The sequence below is a fragment of the Sceloporus occidentalis genome, unplaced genomic scaffold (assembly GCF_023333645.1).
Source record: "Sceloporus occidentalis isolate IW3139 unplaced genomic scaffold, rSceOcc1.0.p SCAF_5, whole genome shotgun sequence".
Lineage (NCBI taxonomy): Eukaryota > Metazoa > Chordata > Lepidosauria > Squamata > Phrynosomatidae > Sceloporus > Sceloporus occidentalis.
This window is the reverse complement of record NW_028316985.1, coordinates 185,398,449-185,421,445: the sequence shown is the minus strand read 5'-3', so window position 1 is coordinate 185,421,445 and position 22,997 is coordinate 185,398,449. Positions and strand designations below refer to the sequence as shown.

The following is a 22,997-nucleotide window of genomic DNA, read 5'->3' as shown; positions in this document are numbered from 1 at the left end:
GCACTTGGCTGCTGTTAGGACAGAATATATTGGAGAAAGAGCTGCTGTGTTGTTAGAGTCACAGCACCATAGATAAGAGTATAATGATAAAATATAATAACATCCAGGCTCTGCTTAAAGATCTCCAAAGGAGACCCCACCACTCTCCAAGGGAACATCTTCCACTGCCAAACAGCCCTTACTGTCAGCAATTCTTATGTTATCATAAGCATAGAATGATAGAATCGTAGAGAGACCCCAAAAAGGGTCATCCAGTCCAACCCCATTCTGCCATGCAGGAACTCTCAATCAAGGCATCCCTAACAGATGGCCATCCAGCCTCTGCTTAAAGACCTCCAGGGAAGGAGACTCCACTACACTCTGAGGAAGGAGTGTGTTCCACTGTCGAACAGCCCTTGCTCTCAGGAAGTTCCTCCTAATGTTCAGGTGGAATCTCTTTTCCTGTAGCTTGCATCCATTGTTCCGGGTCCTGTTCTCTGGAGCAGCAGAAAACAAGCTTGCTCCATCCTCAATATGACATCCTTTCAAATACTTAAACAGGGCTATCATATCACCTCTTGATCTTCTCTTCTCCAGGCTAAACATCCCCAGCTCCCTAAGTCCTTCCTCATAGGGCTTCATGGTTTCCAGACCCTTCACCATTTTAGTCATCCTCCTTTGGACTCATGTCTCCAGTTTCTCAATGTCCTTTCTGAATTGTGGTGCCCAGAACCACAATATTCCAGGTGGGGCCTGACCAAAGCAGAATACAGTGGCACTATTACTTCTCTTGATCTAGACACTATACTTCTATTGATGCAGCCTAAAATAGCATTGGCCTTTTTAGCTGCCGCATCACACTGTTGACTCATGTTCAACTTGTGGTCTACTTGGACTCCCAGATCCCTTTCACACGTAGTTTCATTCAGCCAGTTGTCCCCCATAATCCTATATCTGTGCATTTCATTTTTCTGCCCTAACTGCAGTACCTTACATTTCTCCCAGTTGAATTTCATTTTGTTAACTTTGGCCCAGCTTTCTAGTCTGTTCAGGTCATTTTGAATTTTGATCTTCTCCTCTGGAATGTGGACCCTGGGCATTAATCCAATTTTATTTATTTATTTCATTTCATTTTAAAAAAATGCCGCCTTTCTCCCAGAAAGGGACCCAAGGCGGCTCACGGATAAAACATTTTGAAAACACATTACAATAATAATAAAAAAAACAATGTTAAAACATTATAAAATTACATACATTACATAGTAGCATACCCAACCCACAACTTTGGCTATTTTAATGCTGTCAAACTATTTTTAAATTGCATTTTAAAAAATCTGTCAGCTGCCTTGAGTCTCTAAGTTGGGAGAAAGGTGGCATATAAAACATATAATAATATAACATAATAATAATAATAATAATAAGTGCATTAACTATGTCTGCACCATTCCTCCCTCTCTGGGTGGGATTCCTGCAGGCACCCTTGAATACATAATATGTGTGAACCTTTAGATTTTCTTATCATAATGATAATAATAATAATAATGAAGAAGAAGGAGAGGAACTCGGAAGTGTGCTGTCAGATTGCAGGATGCGTGTTCTCTTCAACTTTACTATATCTATGGCCATCTCGCTGACCCTTGAAGCTCCTCCCCCTTGTTCTGGCTCCGCCCACGCAGACGCCGGCGAAGCTTCTGGTGGCGCGCAGGCGCGGTGCATTGTGGGGCAGAGAAGCCGTTGTAGCAACAGGGCCGCCGCCAAGATGATGGTGAGTGTGACTTGAAGGGGAAGCGGGGCCGATCCGCCGCCATCCGCCTCGAAGGCGGCCTCGTTCACCCCGCAGAGGGCCTTTCCTTCTCCGGAAGGGTCTCCCTTCTGAGAACAGGGCCTTATTGGCCGCGGGCCGGAGGCGCTGGGTGGCCGGGAGGGAGGCAAGTCTGGAGGCCGCTTTCCAAGCCTCGCTCGAGTTGTCCGTAGAGGCCTCTCAAAAGCGTGAGCCTATAAGGTGCGAAGGGACGCGCGCATGCGTAATGCGGGGTCCCTTAAGGGACTACCAGGACCGCCAAGCAATGGGGGAGTGGGATGCTGGTCCCTGGGGGGAGACACGAGCGCGGGGCATTGTGGGAGTTGTAGTCTGGGAGGCATGGCCTTTACGTTCTTTCCTCTAGCGTGGTCCTCGCTGAAGTTGACTCAGAAAGCCTCCAAGGCTGCATTCACAATGGAGAAATAAACCAGTCTGACCCCGCTTTAAGTGCCCTGGCTCATTACTGTAGCCTTGTGAGATATTCTGGGCCACAACAAACTACAAATCCCAGGATTCTATAGCACACTGCAGTCTGTTGTGGCAGCAGGGGTGTCTCACAGAGGCTTCAAACTACAATGGAGAAGTAACCCAGTTTGACCCTCTCCATTTTAACTGCCCTGCCTTAGTGCTGTGGAATTCTGGGAACTGTAGTCTTGTGAGACATTGTCAGCCACAACAAACTACAAGTCCCAGGATTGCATAGCATTGAGCCGGGGCAGTTAAAGTGGTGTCAAACTGGGCTGTTTCTGCTTGTTATTATCTTAGAATGTACGCCTTGGGCAGGCTTTTATTTACTCCTAATTTTACCGACTCTGTACAGCGCTGTGTATAATTCCAGCGCTATAGAAATAAAGTTTAATAATAATAATAATAATAATCCAGAGAAGGCTGGGTAGCTCACAAAGCTACAATTCCCAGGATTCCATAGAACATCAATAGTATTGATGATGACGTGAGTCCCAATATTGGAAGAAAAGTGGGATATAAGAAAATGATGATGATGATGATGATGATGGCTGTTAAAGTGGTGTCAGATTGGATTATTTCTGCAGTGTGGACGGAGCTCAAGTTGTAGAAATGCTTCAATCTGTGGAGGCATGCTGTTGTTGTTGTTGTTGTTGTTGTGTCCTTTCAAGTTGTTTCTTCTGACTTAGGGTCCTCTGAGGTGAACCCTCTGTGTTTGCGGCTTTGCTTATTCACGGATGTGATCAATATGTCCTCTCTAGGAATGTCTAGGTCCTCCAGCACAACTCTTCCGCAATTTGATCATAGAGTTGGATGACCAGCGATTCCTGGAGAGAACACTTCTCTAGGCATCTGTAGGTCCTCCGCTGCAGTTGTATAGTCAGCCTCTGGCAGATGTTGACCATAGAATTGCCCTGGAGGACCAAGGGTTTCCTAGAGGGTTGTTTTCTCAGGTAACAAATATACACCTGTCCCTCCGCATTGGCTGGGGTCAGGGGCACAGGGCCCCCGTTTGCAGTTTGGCAGCACTTTACCTGTCATTGCCCCATGATGTGGAATCTTGGGATCTGTAGTTGTGGCTTTCTGGAAGGTCACCCCTGCTTCACTGGTCTTATTCTCCCATTGTGTCCAACCAGGAATCTGCGGGAAAGATGGTTTATTACGGGTGAACAGGAACAAACTGAACACCTTCTGACTAGGATTTGTATGCTTTATTGTGAAATGTGAACCCGGCAGGGACTCAGCTGTCTTGTGTTCCTCCCTAAAAGTTAGAGTGAACTATAAAAACAGGCTCATGGTTTGTCTAGCTGTTGTTTAGCCTGGATCATTGGCCATGTTTGGATGTCATGACAAACTGGAGTTGAAGAGAACTCCAGTTTGTCATGACATCCAAACGTACCCACTGAGTTTTATCTTCTCAGTTTTATGTCTTCCTGCTTCTGCATTGTTGCATATGCATTTAGAAAACATCCTGGTGGCTAATGGCTAATGATGCTGACCTTTCTTTCTAACCCATAGCACCATAAAGCATTGTTAAAATGGTTTATACAGAAATGCCTTTTGTGTAACTGAATGTTGGCTTCTTTTTTGGGAGGACCATTTGTCTGATTCTCTGTCTGCCTTGCAGCCCACACCGGTTATCCTGCTGAAGGAGGGCACTGACACTTCCCAAGGGATCCCTCAGCTGATTAGTAATATCAGTGCCTGCCAAATCGTGGCAGAAGCCATCCGCACTACGCTTGGCCCCCGGGGCATGGACAAACTCATCGTTGATGACAGAGGTGAGTTGGGCTCTTTCCGTTACTTGCAGGTGTGTCTGAGTCCCTTTGTGCAAAGTTTATCTTCAGGGTAATCCTCCTCCAGCCAAAGTCCCCAGACCTTTTGGGACTGCCTGATTCTGCATGACTGTCCTCAGCAGCTCAGTTTCCACTTGCAAGACTTACCAAAGGCTGGGTGGCAACATTTCCAGAGCGACTCACCTTTTTGTGGTGTGGCCTTCTGTGGCTCACACAGACGTTATTTTTTAAGGCTTTGTGGGACCCAACATTGGAGAGATTTGTTGCCTTCATGGAGAAGGGGGAACATTCGTCATCAATGGTCATGAATTTGTGTGCATCCCATTCAACTTCCACCAGGAGTTAAGAGGTTTGCCCATTGTGGAAATGGCAGGAATGTGGGAGCATTTCTCACAATTGTGTTGGGACATGCTGGGCTTTGGCTTGCCTCTTTGGCTTCTCTCCGTACAGTTCTAACAGGGTTGAGCATAGATCATAGTCTTTGCATGACTTGTGATCCTGTATAGGAGACAAGGTGCTTGGTGCACCTCTGGTCTGATTTGGGTGTGCTCTTTTTCTTCCCCTTTCCTTCAAATGGACTTGCTAAGATGTTGCAGATAATTCTGATTCAACTACTAATTCATAGACTTTTCCTCTGTTAAACTTTGCAGGCAAAGCAACTATTTCCAATGATGGTGCCACTATCCTGAAGCTCCTTGATGTGGTACACCCTGCTGCAAAGACGCTTGTAGACATTGCCAAATCCCAAGATGCAGAGGTGGGCATGGAGACTGTGGCAATTGTCAGACAATGAGGGCAGGAGAGATACTGCTGGGTCCAGATCATTTTATTTTCTTCACACTGTTCTCTTCTAAATTGTGTGTACTCTGAAGTCATTATCCAAAGATGTTCTCTCTTCAGTAGTAGAAAGTTGCCTCTAGGCCTCAGCAAATGGGACGGGGAGATTGTACATTTTCCTTCCTTTGGAAGGCAGCTGTTCTGTTTTACAGCTGTCAGGGAGGAATGGGGAGAAGATTGAAAAAGGAGTAATGTTGCTTGGACTGCTAGTGAGAGTAGAGAATGGAAGTAAGGGGGTGCTACTGCATTTGGAAAGATTGTTGCTTTGTTGGCAATCCAGGAATGAGACTGCTGGATGCTAAGAACAGAGTTGTTGGGAGGGTTTTTGCTACTCATGCAATCTGCATGAAGTCCTTTGCCATGAGATTGCTGAAACTGCTGACAAGATTTTTGGGGCTGCCTGCAAGAGACAAGGAAGACTGAGTGCAGATGGACATGGTGGGGATTGCCATGGTTTAGTGTTTAAGGGACAGTTAACCCAGGAAGCTGTGACACTAATGCAGTCCCTCTATGAAGAGATGGAGTAGAAAAACCATGCTTGCTTCAGCGGAGCTTTTGCTGAGAGAAATTCTCTCTAAACAGACTTCTCTTTTGTTAGGTTGGTGATGGTACCACTTCTGTTACCCTCCTAGCTGCTGAATTCCTAAAGCAGATCAAGCCCTACGTGGAAGAAGGCCTCCATCCCCAGATCATCATCCGTGCCTTCCGTACTGCAACTCACTTGGTAAGGATATCCACTGCACCCTTTGAAGTAGATCATGGCTGTCTCTTGCAGAAATGCTGACTTCTGTCTGGGAAATGACAACAAGACTGAAAAATTAAGTAATTTCTGCTCAGGTTTGATTTAGGATGTTAGAAATGTGATACCAGCAGAAGGTTTATCTGTGCAGTCATAGTGCATACTGGATGCACATTTTTAGGTTGAGAATAATTCTCTCTCCCTTCCTCAGAGGCAGTATAGTCTCCTGCTGTGGAGTTATCAAGCACATACTGAGCCAGAAATTCTGCCTTGCACCTTTCATGCTAATCTTGTTTACATGGGAGTTTGAACAAAGTAAACATCCTCGAGGCATCATTCCACTGCTGCCCTGGTATCTTCTACTAGTTCAGCAGGGAGTACAATGTTAGTCTATTTTAATTATTTATTTGAGGAAATTATAGACTGCATTTTTATCCTAAAAATGGTTCTCTTATGGTTGAGGAACAATTCTTTTTGAAATTTCCAATATAAATAAGTAACATAAATCAAGAAATTGAGATAAGTAACTACTAAACTGGCCATATTTTTTTTAAGTTCCTGGAAAAATAAAAATGTTTAACTTCACACAGAGAAGAATACAGGATATTTCAATAAATGGTCCCACAACTGTTTCCTTCAAGGCAGCTGGAACCATTCCATCTTATTGACAAGCTTTTGAAACCATTATTTAGTTCTTTTGGCAAGAAGCTGAGATAAATAAATAAATAAATAAATAAATAATGGGTATAGTTTGATGATAAAGATAATTAAGTGAACCTATTGATACACGTGGTTCATGCCAGGTCAGACCAGTTCAATCTAATTGCACAAAATGGACAAGATGCTCTGGACACCTCCTCTGGGACTTTGGCCATGGTTGTGTGTAGCACTGTGTGTGTGTGTGTGTGTGTGTGTGCGCGCACGCGCGCGCGCAATTTCCCCCCCTCAAAATGTGTAGGAAACTTACCATAGGAGGCTTTCCAGAGTTCCAGCAAATCCTTCCTCACCATCTGGATTGAGGATGGGCAGAATGTGGCAGACCTCCACATGATGTTGGCCTGCAGCTCCCTGGGATACTTGGCCATTGACTATGCTGGCTAGGGCCAATGGGAGTTGCATTCTAACACACCTACTTTGCCCACGCCTTTTGTAGATATGTTTTCCTTTCCACTTATGAAAGTGGAGATGGAAGTGACAGAAATACTGACATCACGAACAAAGCTTGTGTGTGTCTCTGTTGGTTTTTGTTGATGAAGAAGCGATCCACACAGATTGGTGCCTGTGGTGAAGTCTTTCAAGTTGGATGCTTGCATATGATGGCTGAAACATGTCACTATTGGCATGTAGATTTGGCAGGATTGAGTCCAATGCATTCATTCTGGTTCTTGTGTCCTTTTGACAGGCTGTAAATAAGATCAAGAGTATTGCAGTCACAATCAAGAAAACAGACCAAGAGTAAGTCTGCTGTTCTCTTCTTTCTGCTCATTAGAGTAATTTTGTGATGCTTTCTCTCTTTGTTTACTAGCCTGTGTGCCTGTTTCTGTTGACACCTGAAACGAGCTTCTGTGGGTACACATGTGTTTGTTCTTGGATGAATGCAGCTGTCTCCAGGGTTTGTGGCAGTGATTCTAATTATGTGGAGGCTTGTGATAGACCAGCATGAAAGCTGAGATACTTAGCATTTTGCTGTTGCAGTTTGCAGCAGAAGAGTTATTATTTTAAACAGCTACTACTTAACCCAGCTATACTTTTATCCTGCCACCCCTTCTAGAAAAGATAGACTAGTTTTCCTCCACAAGTGCCATCAGAAAGTAGGGGTGGGGATCATGTAGCCACAAGGCTTGTTATGGACCAAGTTCCTGCAGCCCTAGCTACAACAGCCCATGGTGAGGGATGCTGTGATTTGCAGTCAGACAACAGTGTAGAACCTTCCCCCACCAGTTTCCATCCTCTTACTCCCACTTTGCTCAGTAGGGGATGCACCTGAATAGGATGCCCAGTGAGACTGAAGGAGGGTTGCTATGTGTGCTCCCTTCATTGTGGGGCTCTCACAGGGCTGAAATTTACAAGCCCTTCACCAGGAGATAATAAATAAAGCCTTCTTGTAAGCCTTTTAACCTTGTATCTGACCTAATGTAAGAGGCATTCAGGCAGTCGCTAGGCAGTCTTTCGGTGGCAGACTGTAGTTAAGAGATTTGCCATACTATCAGATCTTCTACTAGTTAATGCTACACCATTCCAAATAGAGAATTGTTGAGATTTTCTTCACAAAAATAAAAATGGCAAAGTAAAGTATATATAATACTAATGAAAAATTGCTTGCAGTTTTAAAAAAAATCCAGGAGAGAGAAGAATACAAAGATGACTGAAATTTCCTAGCACTTAAGAAGGGCTTAAAGCAATGAAATCACAATTTTTAAAAAAGGTTTTGGAATATATATTTTTTAAAAAAGTCTTCTTTACCTGGGAATAAAGAAAACAAACACTCTTGTGAAGGAGGTTGCACAGAGTGGGAGTCACCCCCAGTAGATTCTCCTCTCCCTCCTTGCCAGCTGCCTTTCTTCACTTGGCAGAAGCACCTGGAACAGGATAGGCTGGTGGCTGGGTTTGACATAGAACAACTTTGTAAAAAGGAACTTCTTTCTTGGGGGCTTTGTTAATACCCTCATCTGTTATGATGAGTGAGACTGCAGCTGTATAGAGAATATGATTTTAGGCAAAAAAGCTGTTCTTCTCTTCTTCCTTCTTGGTGCAATCACTAGCTGACTTAATGATCCATATAAGTTGATGGCCTGGCATTAAGAGCAGTCTGTCCTTCCTTCCATGTAGGGAGTTGAGAGGCTTGCTGGAGAAATGTGCAAGCACAGCTTTGAGTTCCAAGCTGATTTCCTCACAGAAGGAATTTTTTGCCAAGATGGTGGTGGATGCAGTCATGATGCTGGATGAGCTGCTGCAGATAAAAATGATTGGAATCAAGAAGGTGCAGGGAGGAGCCCTGGAGGTAAGTTTACCTCCCTCCCACACTTCATCTTGGTTTAGCAAAGTCTGTCTGGATTATTTTCTATGACCCTATTTTCAACTGCAGATGGGCCAAATAAGGTGCCTTCTGGGTGCTTTGGAGGTGCGCTGTTCAAACGATGCATGCCCCCAAACGGCCCAGAAGCCACTCTGGGACCAGCTAATGTGGCCTGGAGGCTCATTCAGGACTGTGGCAGTGGCCATCTTTTGTCACCGTGGTCCCAGTGCAGTCATGGTCAGAGCAGCTGCAGATCACTTCTATGGCCCGTCTGCTCCACCCCATATCTTAAAAGAGTCAGAGGATAACAGTGAGTGGAGGCTTAAACCCAGTTCAGATTGCATGGTATTACGTTTATTATTATTGTCTATTTATATAGCACCATCGATGTACAAGGTGCTTTACTGCCCTGGAACTATGGGCAAATGTTACTTCTCTTGGTTGTATTTCTGTAAAAAAAGAAAAAGCTATAACTCCTGGAATTACAGGGAGAAGTAGAACGTTAGAGAAAGTGGAGAAACGCTACAGTCCTGTGCACACATAATTGAGAGTAATTGGTATTGAACTTGGTTGGGGGGTTCATTTTCAGTACCCATGTATAGGATTGGCCTGTGTGGGTGCTAACCCGACCTGCAAAATTGGGCTATTTATTTCAAGGATTTATATCCTTCCTTTCTCCCACAATGGGATTCAAGGAGGGTGAAAATGTATATTTGCTAATCACATCATACTCTGCTGTGGAATGTGCCCATTTTGCAGCAGCTGAGAAAGTTATTGTGAACATGCACCTCCTGGAGGCCTTCAGATGGGTCATCAATAGTAGGAAGGTTCTGGACATGGCCATCTATATATTGATTTTTGCTATCACTGATTTTCCACATATGCTGCCTCTCCCATTTTTGGGAGAACTGTTTAGAAAATACAAAAACACAAGATGTGCCTGCATTCAGCATGTCTATAAACTTGGTGCACTTGGTGCTATCTTTGCTAACAAGGTGAGTGACTTATATTAGACCTAAAACCATAATAAAAATATTGCCCTGTTACATTTATGTGCCAGTCTTAAAATTGTTGTAGTAAAATACAATACCCCTACCAGTAAAACAATACCAATTATTATGATTGATGGAAAGATACCACTCAACTTTGTTACATCGTAGGTTAAAGGTCTTTACTGGCACATACTGCCTTTTAGAAGAGAATTTAGAGTACAGCAGTATATCATCTGCGGTAGCGTAGGATAATTCAAAAGACCAAGGCCGTGCGGATCAGACTTTTTTGCTTTTGTAAACAAGAGTTTTGTTTGAGGTTTAGAGGTTTAGAAATCATTGCTCAACCATCCTGAGCCTGTAAGCTTTTTCAATAAAAAGTGTTAATTAAGTGAGTAGTACTGTTGATTTCTGTCTGTGAGCCAGTATCTACAAATAGATTTTCAAATCCCAGCTTTAATGCCTTTCTCTTTTCTCAGGATTCCCAGCTGGTGGCAGGAGTTGCCTTCAAGAAAACTTTCTCTTATGCTGGGTTTGAGATGCAGCCTAAAAAGTACCAGTCCCCCAAGATTGCCTTACTCAACATTGAGCTGGAGCTCAAGGCAGAGAAGGACAATGCTGAAATCAGAGTCAGCACTGTGGAGGTAAGGGGATAGTTTTACCAGAAGACTTCTGTGAGGACACGACTGCTTCTGACAAAAGCTGGAAGCTTTGTGCCCAGGAGCACTTGAGGTAGTGAGACAACACTGTTACATGGTCAAAGAGCATTGGAGAAGTAGGCATCCTTGGGCATCTCTTTCCTTCAGTTAGACAGAGTGGCAAGGAGAGAGGGAGTGTTCTGAAGCCAATTGTTAGGTGGCTCTTGGGTCAAACTGTTTTTTGCATGTGAATTGTGCCACTGATTTGAGGGTGTTTGTGTCCAGACAGTTCTGTGCAGACGGTGGTGTGGCAGCCTTCCCTCATTTTAATGCAAACATTTTGGATCCTCAGCTAAAGAACCAATACAGAGACTTCCTTTTCCCAATCTCTCTTTGCCTGATTACCAGGGAATTTTTTACTTAAAATATATTTATTGAATATATAACAAAGAAAACACAGCAACAACAACAAAATACACAAACAAAGCATAACAGACACATAAATAACAAACTATATGCTTATTGACACTGTTTTATTCCACTGATTATCTAATCTTCCTATCTCCTCCTTTCTCTCTTTACTCATTACTCTCTTTACTCATTCTTCCAACAGGATTACCAGGCTATTGTGGATGCTGAGTGGAACATCTTGTATGAGAAACTGGATAAACTCCACAAATCAGGGGCCAAAGTTATCCTCTCTAAGCTTCCCATTGGTGACGTGGCCACTCAGTACTTTGCTGATAGGGACATGTTCTGTGCTGGCCGAGTCCCCGAAGAAGACCTCAAAAGAACCATGATGGTAAGGCCCCATGTTTATTTTTACAGTGCTGATCAGAGGCTCAGGACTGGCTTCCTAATATGAGCAACCTATCCAATTGCTGATTTCATTCTTTCTGAGTAATCCTGGCAAATTAGGGGTCCCATATAGAATGTGGTGATGTTGTACAAGAACCATATTCAGTCCCCTATCACTGTGTTGTTACATGAAATGAGGCCCCTTAAAGTGTATTTTGTACTGGCTGACTGGATGATTCTGGCTGTTCAGGGTTTGTACTAAGCATTGAGCACTTTCTCCTTTTATATCTCAATTTTTAAAAAGTACTTCACACAGAGAAACCTCATTTTGATTTTGATAGAAAGATTCCCAAACTTGTCACTCTGTGCAATGTTATGCAGGCACCATTTCCCATGATGTACGTGTCACTTGAACAAAACAAGTCACAATCCAGTGAGACTGACTTAGGCTGCATTTGCACTGTAGAAATAATCCAATTTCACACCATTTTAACTGCCATAGCTCTATCCTTTGGAATCCTGGGATTTACAGTTGTGGCACCAGAGCTCTCTGACAGAGAAGGCTAAATGTCTCAAAACTATAATTCCCAGACTCCCATAGCATTGAGCCATAGCAGTTAAAGTGGTGTCAAAATGGATTATTTCTGCAGTGCTGATGCAGACAGTCTAAAGAAGGGCTGTGGATGAGTAGACTTTTCCTCTGACCTCAAGTTACAAATTCAGCAACTGGACTTATTCTGCTAATGAGATAGCATGGCATAATAGTTTGAACATTGGACTGTGACTGTAGAGACCAGGGCTAAAATCCCTACTCAGCTGTGGAAACCTACTGGGTGACTGGGCAAGTCACACTCACTCAGCTTCAGGGGAAGGCAAAGACTCTGAACAGATCTTGCCAAGAAAACCCTGTGATAGGTTTGCCTTAGAGTTGCCATAAATCAGAAACAACTTGAAGGCATGCAACAACAAGCAGTCTGCTGCAAAGACTAAATAGCTCCAGTCAGAGACAGCTCCGTGTCATGACTCTGCCAGGCTCTGTGGGCTGCATTCACAGCCCTTAAAAATAAATATTTAAAAAAAAAATCTAGGTCAAATTTGAATTAACTCTTTTCACACGGGAATAGTGTAAAATAAGTGATCACATTTTTGATAGAAGAATAGCAAACTGTTAGAGTGGGGAATGTGGATATAGATTAGGCTGCTTTGTTGGGATAATTAATCTGTTAAAAACACACACGCACATTTTCCTAATGGTAGGCAAACCTTCTTGGGCTCAATGCGACTTTTGATTTATTTGATTTTGTAAAATTGTTGCACATTTTCTTAATGGCAGATTGGTTTTGTATAATGGTTGCCCTGAAAATGTGCCCTTTTGTACTCTTTTTAGGCCTGTGGGGGATCCATCCAGACCAGTGCAAATTCCCTGACAGATGATGTGCTTGGGCGCTGTGAGCTCTTTGAGGAGGTGCAGGTTGGAGGCGAGAGGTAAAGCCAGCCTGGATGAGTTGCTTGGGGACGAAGGAAGTATTTGGAGCTGCTGTGATGGTTCCAGATGATCAGCAGTTTGCCCCATTCCTCCCCCCATTTTTCAGTATTAGAATCTTTTCTCAAAGCTACTATCCTTTGGAAATAAGACCCACCCTAGCAACATCCATTTGTGCCTGTTGTTCTTGATATTATTTATCTGTTTACATTGCACGTTTTCCTCAGCCCTGGGACTCAAGGCAGCTTTCAAGAGTTAAAACAGATACATCTAAACATACACATCATACAAAAGTTAAAATATAATTGGACTATCAATAGATGGTCATTAAAAAAAAAAAACAAACAGGGACAATATAGCATATTATTTGAGGCCTTTTTCCTATAACCAATCAGTCCTGCTAAAACAAAAGCTCTCCTCCTGCCTGTGGAGAGATAGCAAGGAAAGCACCAGTCTAGCTTCTGCAGAAAGGGAGTTAGGGAGTTACAGAACCTGAGAGTAGCCACTGAGAAGGCCCTCTCCTGTGTTCTCGCCGGGTGTATCTCTGAGGAGTGATATAGGCGCGATACAGAGTGCGAAAAAGAGGCACCTCTCTTTGCTCCGCAGCAGCGCCACAGCAACCAAATTGTGTGACACTGCTGCGCAGCAAAAAAGGAAGGCCCGGAAGCACCTCCTTTTTGTGGTGTAGTTGCGCCGCTGCAAACCACCAGAGGCATCGCAATGGTGTTGCAGCTGTGCAGCGCTGTTTGGATGCTGTGCTGATGCGACGTCACAGCTGTGCGCTCCGTGTAGATGGTGCTGCGCAGCTGTGACATCCTTGTCACGTGCTAGGGTTGCGGGGCGTGTGCATGCGCCACCCCAAAGCAATCCTAGCACATCGCCGTGATGCCACAAAGGGCCCGTCTGTCCAGGGCCATAGAGAAAAGAGATGCTCTTGAAGATCTCAAAACCCAGGTGGGTTTATATGTAGATATGGCTTGTCAGATACCCTGACATTTAGCCTAAACCCCAACAGAACCCTTCTTTACAAAGGCAGCAAAGGCAGATCCATGCCACCTCTCTTTTTTGAGTTATACACTACTGCGTGTGAGCAGAAAGCTCCTCAGTGCAAATCTTCCCCCATTGCATTGAGTGTGTACTGTAAGATGTTATGTTAAAGGTAGTCTTCCTCTCTCTTGCCAGGTATAACTTCTTCACAGGGTGCCCGAAAGCCAAGACGTGCACGATAATTCTGCGTGGAGGAGCAGAGCAATTCATGGAGGAGACTGAGCGTTCACTCCATGATGCCATCATGATTGTCAGAAGGGCGATCAAGGTATGTATGTGTGAGTGATGTCAGTGACTTGACTTCTATGTTTGGACTACCTTAGTCTTGCCAGTAGCTTTTTGCCTGGTTGCTTTGGCAGGTAAGCAACATGAGCAGGCAGGGATGTGGCTCTAAACTGGAATTGTGTTCCTTCCAGTTCTTTCTTCAGATGGAGTACAGATTGAGGCTAGGAAATACCAGAAGTTCCCCCATATTTAAGAAGGGTCTGTGTTCCAGAGAAGATCTGGAATTCTGCTGACATTAACGTAAATACGGCTTGTGGAGCATGTGAATGGATTGGTGATAGAGAGTTGTTTTTGGCCTACCATCTCTGTTCAGATGTAGCCAGCAAAGCCAGTGGTGAGGGACTGAGAGCATTGAACTCCAAAAATATTTTAATTTCTAACCTTAGGAATAGATGGGACTTACTCAGGATCAAGTTTTAATAGAATTCTAAGTGTTTAATTGGCCTTCTAGATGGCATTTGTGCAGCAGGGAAAGAAGGGCAGATGAAGAGAACAGCATTGAAGCTGTATGGAATATTGAATCCTCCCATCTGATTAGTAAGAGCTGTTCTCATGCTGCTAAGATGCTTTCCCCTTCTGCAAGGGCTGAACAACTATGTCCTTTAGGGTTGTGGAAAGTGTGGCCAAGAGCTGGATGCAGCCCTCATTTTTGAGAACGTTGAGTCCCCTCACCAGTCCCTCAAAGCACCTTGAACCTTCTCATGAAAAGCATGCAATCACATAACCCCCTCTGCAAATAATAATAAAATAAAAAATTATTTATATCCCACCTCTCTGTTAATGACAATTGAGGCGGCTTACAAGTTAAAATTACATATAAGCCCATGTCCCAGTATTCCACCCTCCCTATAAACATCAATTAAACAGTTATAATTTAAAATCATACATTAAAATAACAAATCAAGCAAGTAGGCATAGCAAGTTCATAGGGATGGTAAGTTCAGATTGGTGGCTGGATCTGCAGCCTCCAAGAACTGCCCCAGAACCTCACTCACTCTTGTTTCACCTCTGTTTCTCTTTCAGAAATGATAACAAGAAGTGGCTTGCCATCCCAGAGCCTAAGGGTTAAACTTTTCAGTGTGCTTCCTTCTGTTCATGTACTGAATAACATGCTTGTAATCATCATTACATTAGATAGTCTAGAAAATGATGACCTCAGTCAGTGCTTCGTGATTTCCTGAAAATCAGCTTACCCTCCCTCTAACTGCCTCCTGCTTAAAATATTCGGCTTTTGTCCAGGCCTACCTTAGTTACATTTATACTTCTGGGCATGTAGAATCTGGCAGTTCTACCTATCTTTTTCTTTACTTGGATTTTTGGATTGTAGGTTGTATAGCAGCTGTGCCTTTCCTCTCTTTGCCAACAAACTGATGGATGCAGCTTGCATGAATCTGACAGACATACAGCCACTCTCTTCCAAATAATGCCAGCCAAATCTGTGCTGGGCATTCAGCCAGGGGCTGCCTTATGAATGGAGTAAACTCAGACCAGTTGCAGTGACCTTTCTGTACTGGTGATATCTTTCAGAATGACTCAGTTGTCGCTGGCGGGGGAGCCATCGAGATGGAGATCTCAAAGTACCTCCGAGACTATTCCAGAACCATTCCTGGCAAGCAGCAGTTGCTGATAGGAGCTTATGCCAAAGCCCTGGAGATCATTCCACGCCAGCTCTGTGACAATGCCGGCTTTGATGCCACAAACATCCTTAACAAGCTCCGGGCTAAGCATGCGCAGGTGAGCTTCCACAGCAGGGTCCTTCCCCTGGATTCCATCACCCGTAGGTACTACTTCACATGGCACGTAGTCTGGAATTCATTGCCATGAGATGAAAGTGACAGCTGCTGGCTGGGACAGCTTTAAAGGAGGATTGGATCAATTCATGGAAGAATCAGTGGCCATGTCAGGTGCCTGTTACATGTTGTAGATGCTATGATTTGGTCTTGCTGACTTTTTTTTGTTGTGTTACTTTATTGTGGTGTTGTATAAATAGAAGATGCTAATGGTATTGATTTTGCCAAATACTGCATGATGGAGTAAGCTCCTGTCGCTAGTCCCAGCTTCTGCCAAACTAGCTGTCCAAAAGCATGTAGAAGTGCAAGTAGATAAATAGGTACTGCTTTGGTAAGAAGGTAACAGCATTCTGTGCAGTCATGCTGGCCCCATGATCACAGAGTTGTCTTTGACAATGCTGGCTCACTCAGCTTAGTAAAGGCTTAGTAACGGAGATAAGCACCTACAGTCAGACAAGACTTGATAACCCAGTCAAAGGGGAAACCTTTATCTTTACCTTTTATCAGAGGCAGTGCGACTGTTAGGTTCCTCTGAGAGGGGTCCCAAGAGTTAGTGATGTCTGTTGGCTAATCAGTATATAAGTAGATAAACTAGCATGCCATATTTGTAGTTGCTGGAGGTACCCAGCAGGCCAGGGATATATTTGTGGGCATCTGATTTGCCACACTGCCAACAAGGTTCTGAACTATAAAGGTACATTGGAAGTAGTCTTATCTTCTGCCAGGTCCATGGTTTTGTCTGGCCCGCTCTTGTCAACTCTTGACTGGCAGCCATGGCTCCCCAGAGGTTCTTCTGTAGCCTTACCTCAAGACTGGGGAAGGTGTAACCTCTGGACTGCACTATTGTAGCCCCCAGGTTTTAATTAATTTTTTTGCATGTGAATGAAAATGACAGCCAGAGCTCCCTGAATATAGTCAAATATGCAAAAATCTCTTCTGAATTTCCCCTTTCCCCTTTGTCCTTCAAAATGTCAGCACAAATGGGGTGCAGTTGGCAGGGGGATGGAGTGAAGTGGAAAATTGGTCCCTGCACAGTTTCCACCCTGCTCTCCCTGGAGATCCCTAGCTTCCCATCCCTGCTAGTCTCCAATCCAAGTACTAGCCAGACCTGTTTAGCTTTTGAAATCATGGCAGGCATGTTCAGGATGGTGTGTTGTTGAAAGAAAGAGAGATGGGCCTATGTCGTGGTGAGACCCAATGACAGAGCAGTTTCATTTCCATTCTGTAATGGTGCCTGTTTTCTGTGTGTCTCTCAGGGCGGGATGTGGTATGGTGTAGATGTGAACAATGAAGACATTGCAGACAACTTTGTGGCCTGTGTATGGGAGCCGGCAGTGGTGCGCCTCAATGCCCTGACAGCAGCCTCAGAAGCAGCGTGCATCATTGTGTCCGTGGACGAAACCATCAAGAACCCCCGTTCCACAGTCGATGCCCCTCCTGCAGGCCGTGGCAGAGGGCGGCCCCATAACCATTGATGGCCAGATTTCGCCAGTAGTGTGAGATGCAAAAACCCTGTCTTTGTCACTTAGTTCCCCTTAATTTGGTTCCTTCATTTGGACCATTAACCATGATGCTCTACACCACTATGTGCCCCATTGCGTGGCTGCTCTTGTTCAGTAGAGCTCTACTCATTTCCTATAATGTATTAAATGGGGAAAAGTCCTTCAAAATTCAAGGCCGTACACATTTGAATACTCAAGCCCTGGTATGCCAGCAGGTTGCAGATGCCTCTCTCCCCACTCCCAGGTTACTCCTTGAGTTTCAGCCTGGACGATTTGGCACCCCCAGGTGTCTGCAGTGTTGGCATAGACCTTGAATGTTAAATGGGTTGGTTACTGGTTGTATTTATTGGTTTTTCTTTTCTACTGGAGAATCAAAGCCAGGCATGAGCACAATAAATAGTTATAAAAAGCAGCCTAGGTTTCATAGGTTTCCTTTCTTCATGCAATTTTTATAAAATATATATTTACATTCCAAAGGGTTCTCAAAATGTAGCTACTATGAAACAACTCTAAAACGTGTGTTAAGGAATCATTAGCAGTATTACATCTAATCTAGATGTAATAGCAATCTATCATTGTTGACGTGACTATTTTGTTGGCTTCAGTTAATGTTTCTAATATTAAGGGAACTTCAGATGCACATAAAGCTGTATGGCCAAGTCTGGATTGTAAAAAATTGTTCACTTGTAGATACTGCCATTTAGCTGATAGAAGTAGTTTAAACTGTACTTGCAAAATTGAAAAGGCAGAAATTCACCATCAACAAGAAGTATCTGATTTAAGGCTTTAACAATCCCGTTATTGGCCCACATCTTCCATAAAATTGGATCCTTACCAATTTTCAAATCTGTTCCTCTCCCTGTGATTAAAATCTTTCTAAGGGAAAAGGGTAAGAAAGGTTGAGGGTGTGAAAAGTGATTTGGGATAGATGAGGGAGTGACACCAGGCAAGCGCTTACAATTCTGTGATTGTTTGCAGTTTCCTCATGTCCGACAGCTCTTTAAAATTCAGCAGCTGGAACCGAGAATACAGCATTGTGGCCCTTGAGAACCCAGCATTATGGATGTTTAGTGAGTTTGGGGTCTGTTCCTTGATCTTGCCATGGTGCTACCATGTAGAGAACTTCGGGTTGTGACCTTCCTTGAATGAGTCAGTCGACCTGTAGTTTGTTCTTTTCCCTGTTTCCTCCACTTCCACTTTACTGAGCACTGTTGTATTTTCCAGCAAGTTGCATCATCTCAAAGCCAGGTTTGAATGCTGGATTAGGACCCCTGGAGACGAGGATTTGGCTATCTGCTTGGCCTGTGATACCCCTGATAGGTTTGCCTTGGAATTGCCATGATTTGGAAGCAACTTGAAGGCACACAACACACATACACACGGGATCTCATGATGTGTCCCAAAATATGAAAAGGCTCCATTTGTATTGTATCACTTAGAAAATACAAACCACATAGTCTTGCACAATACAGTATTGAGCTTTGTGCTGCAGAATGGGATTTTGTCCATGGAAGCTCAAGCCGGGCTTAAGATTGCACTGTGCTTATTTTCTACTTTGGCAGCAGTTGTGAAGCAGGAAAGAATTGTATCCGAACTCCAGCAAGCCTCACATTGGATATTTGTGTCTTCTACAGTGCGTGGTGCTAGAAGGCCCTGTGGAAGAGTATTAAGCCTTCCCACCTGGAGTGGGTCAGAGTAGCTTCCTCATTTAATTGTTTGCCTTGACTTCTGGGGTTTCAGGATCCCACCAGCTGTGCTAAGTTTAGCATTTGGCAGGGGTTCAGCTGCCAAACCTAAAGGTGAGACAGAAACATGCTGCTGCAGAACTGACGCAAGAGCATTCAAGCTTCTGACTCTTGCCTTGAAATTTTGCAGTTCTGTCTTGCTTCCCACTGGGAAACGATACCCAGTAAAGAATTGTCCAGGTATCGCTTGGGAAGTAACTTTCCACTTGGGTTCTCTGCTGTCTGGGAAATCAACAGTCCTTTGGGCTCAGTGGCTGGGATAGTTCCCAGAACCTCAGCGTCTCAATGTGCTTCACCTTGTTACCCAAAATGCTAGGGTCCCAGGAGACCCACAAATAATATAGTTAATAGGGGAATTAATGTAGCTCAATTAAATTACCATATATACTTTACTATAAGTCGGCTTCATGTGTAAGTCAAGGGCATGTTTTGGGGCCAAAATTATGCATTTTGCTATGACCTATGGATAAGTCAAAGGTAAAATTTAGGGGTATATAGCAAAGGATCTGAAGGATGAAGCAAAGCAAAACAATGTCAAAGAACTTACAAAATTCCAGCAGACATAACTCTTTGTGCTTACTCTTAAGGCTGGATGGATGAAAGAGTAGAGGGACAGATTATACTCTTGCTTGTCATCAGGGGATGGTTCCTTCTTTTAGATAAGAGTTAAGATACATTATGTACACTGACCCGTGGATAAGTTGACTCAGGTTTTTTGGGTCAGTTTTTTGACCTAAATTTCTAGACCTATACATGAGTATATACAGTATACCTTTGACTGGGGCAATGTTCAACCTGGGATCTAACCCTATGTTTACCAGTTCCAAATCACACAGAACTGCAGAGGCAATTCCAGATAGGTTTTGTAATTTTATTAATAAAAGAACCACCAACACACGCACACAAGAACTAATGAAATGAATGTGGGAGGAGGTGAAAAGTGGTAGACCTTGCTAATGGTGAGACCGTACTGATCCTGAAGTTTGGTTCCAATCAAGGGGCAACCAAATGGAGGTGACTTGATAGCCACCACGGCCAGTGGGGTGGCCGGCTTATTGAGGAATCTAGTAAAAATCAGACAGAGTGTCTGACCTGCTTCTGAGTAGACCAAATTGCCAGTGTGCAGGCAGTGATATTTATACTCAAAATCATATCCCGAGGCAGCAATCTTGGGATGAATGGATTGCCTCATTGCTAAATGGTTTTCCCAAGAGAAGAATGGTTGAGAGACTGAGGAAATGTCCGGACAATTGGCATGCATATCTCAGACAAAGGACAACCTCCTGCTGGGGAAAAGTCCTTGGTCTGTGTTTGCAGAACCACCTTCTCAAGTGAGAATCCCATCATCGTCCTCCATAGCCAAAGGGATTATGCTGATTTCAGTTTTGGACAATCTCATTGTGGTGGGTGCTCTTGCTTCGTCCTGTGCTCACAGCCAACCGAATTTCCAAATATTGATATCAGATATGGGGAGGGCGATTGGGGGTCCGAACCTGGGGTAACATACAGCAGCAATAGCATTTCCCCACCCAGGACTACAGTGCTAAGAATCCCACCACTGGGATGCTCCCTTGTCCAGTTATATTGGTAAACTTTCAGCTTGTGAATCCTGAACATATGGACAAACCAGGGGTGTCTGGGGGCACTCCGTTTTCTGGTCCATACCATTCAGACTTGTCAAAATCAATCTTACAGGAACACATTTCTCAAGGTTACATTTTTATGTGTTCCGTTTAAACCAGCTTTCCTCCCAAGGAAACATTGCTCTCTGTCATCCCACTTTAGTCTCATAACAACAAATGCATCTGAGGAAATAGACTGAAGTCTAGGAAAGCACATGCTGCCAATTTCTTTCTTTTAGTTAGTCTCAAAAGGTGCTACAAGATCGCTCTACGTACAGATTCTACAGACAAACATGGCTATATCTTTGAACAAACCTGTGAAGCAGCTCAGGTGGAGAGCATAGGAATGGCCAATACCTGGTGAGTTTCACGGTTCAGCGGTCACTTCGACCATCTCTGTCCAAAAACTTGGGACATTTCTATCAGAGACAGGCATCAGAAGACAAGAAGAGATAAAGCCCTTGCAGTTTACCTATCGCCTCTTCTGAAAGCCTGTCATTTCTGGTATTGCTGTGGTGTTTCAAGCCCAACCGCTCTGGCTTTGAGAAGCCCTGGGACGAATGCACTTGCAAGAACAGAATCTCAGCGGAGCATCATTAGCTGGAGAGCACAATTTTAATGACCTGCTAAATCCAGCAATGTAGAAAGAGTTTGTTGCAAGCGATGCCATATAAAGAGGCAATTTAGCATCAGCACTATTTTTTCCCATGCTAAAGAAAGTGAAATGCAAATACGTAGAAGGGAAAGAACACCACATAACCTGCTTAAGATCTAGGGAAGGGTGTGCTTTCTTAATTGGTGCAAGGAAGAGGACCAGCGTGGTGTAGTGTTTTGAATGTTGGACTACGACTCTGGAGACCAGGATTTCCGCTTGGCCATGAAACCCCATTGAGTGATCTTGGGCAAGTCATGCTCTCTCAACATCAGAGGATGCAAAGCCCCTCTAAAGAAGCTTGCCAAGAAATCTGTGAAATCCACCTTTAGGATTGCAGTAAATCAGAAATTACTTGGAGGCACACAAAAACAACAAAAGTATATTGGACTTTCTATTTTCTATTTCCTTCCTTCCTTCCTTCCTTCCTTCCTTCCTTCCTTCCTTCCTTCCTTCCAACACCAAATTAGGAGGGGTAGCTAATAACTCAGAGGAAAGGATCAGAATTCAAAATGACCATAACAGATTAGAAAGCCTGGCCAAAACTAACAAAATGAATTACAACAGGGAGAGATGTAGGATATTACACTTGGGCAGTAAAAATGAAATGTACAGATATAGCATGGGGGACACCTGGCTTGACGGCAATACATGCGAACAGGATCTAGGAGTCTTAGTAGACCACAAGGGGAACACGAGTCAGAATTGTGATGCAGCAGCTAAGAAATGCAATTCTAGGCTGCATCAATAGAAGTATAGTGTCTGGATTGAGGGAAGTAATAGTGACTGGATGGCATCTGGGGGTCCCTTCCAACTTTATGATTCTATGGAGAAAAAACTATTCATCCAAAAAGCTGACACACAACTAAAATAGATTTCTGTTTAAATACAAAGGTTAAAAACATGAGTGAGAAGCACTTTTAGAAACACATCTCAAACCTAATAAAACCGAAACACAACCCCCTCATGAAAAGCTCCATCTGCTGCAAAGGAGGGTCGGGCCAAAGGAACCAAAGCGCGCATCTTGCAGATGGCTGGAATGCCCCTCTTTAGTAGCCTGACATTTAATTCCAGTTCCAATTTTTCATATCGTTTTCAAAACACCTGAACCCCAGCTGCCATGGAAACATAGGCTCAGCTATCATAGAAAACCTTTTTTTGGCTGGTGTTGGCTTCTGTGCCATGGAGACCGGGAATATGCTGCACGCATTAGCCCAGATTTTAATGGAACCATCCAAAATGTTGAATGGTACATTAAAAAAAATACCTTGGATAGAGAGCTTTTAAACGCAGGAGTAAAACCTAGAGCAGCCAGCAGGGATTACTGGAGACTTAGTCCAAAAAGCACAGCTTTCCTGAAGCTCTGTAGAGTGGCAACAGTTGGTACAGACGTTATTTTTGGGAACGAAAAGAAAGAGATTGTGTTCAGAAGGAAGACTGGCGGATGTCACCTGGTTCTCCGATTTAAGATGCTTCTAAAAAGAATCCAGCCTTCCTTCGATGAGCGTTCAGCTCAGGAAAGTGCGAAGTGATGCTCAGCCAAGGGAGAAAGTAACCAAGGAAACAGTCTTTCAGCTAAGAAAAATCCATACCTGTCTCGGACATATTTTTAAACTGCAAGCTGCTGCTGCTTCTTCTTTTTGCCTGGTTTTATCAAGTTCTTCCACACTCAGAGAACAATAGACTGCTATCTTTCACATTAGCCTACTTCCTAGGGTTTTGCCCCCACCCCGCAAAATTAAATCAGATTAAGAAATATACAACTGGGGCAGTTTTGCACGTTCTATGGTTATGCTAGGAACTGGTGGAGCTT

The 22,997-nt window shown here is 43.8% G+C and overlaps 1 protein-coding gene across 1 annotated transcript; it reads left to right on the top strand.

Moving 5' to 3' along the window:
- The first annotated feature begins 1,661 nt into the window (after positions 1-1,661).
- Positions 1,662-17,577, top strand: CCT7 (chaperonin containing TCP1 subunit 7). The gene is made up of 12 exons (XM_089526409.1): positions 1,662-1,744; positions 3,873-4,026; positions 4,692-4,798; positions 5,477-5,602; positions 7,020-7,072; positions 8,447-8,618; positions 10,102-10,266; positions 10,874-11,062; positions 12,446-12,543; positions 13,724-13,856; positions 15,401-15,607; positions 16,920-17,577. Exons 1-12 carry the CDS (start codon positions 1,739-1,741, stop codon positions 17,136-17,138), a joined length of 1,629 nt encoding a protein of 542 aa, XP_089382535.1. The 5' UTR covers positions 1,662-1,738; the 3' UTR covers positions 17,139-17,577.
- Positions 17,578-22,997: the final 5,420 nt, after the last annotated feature.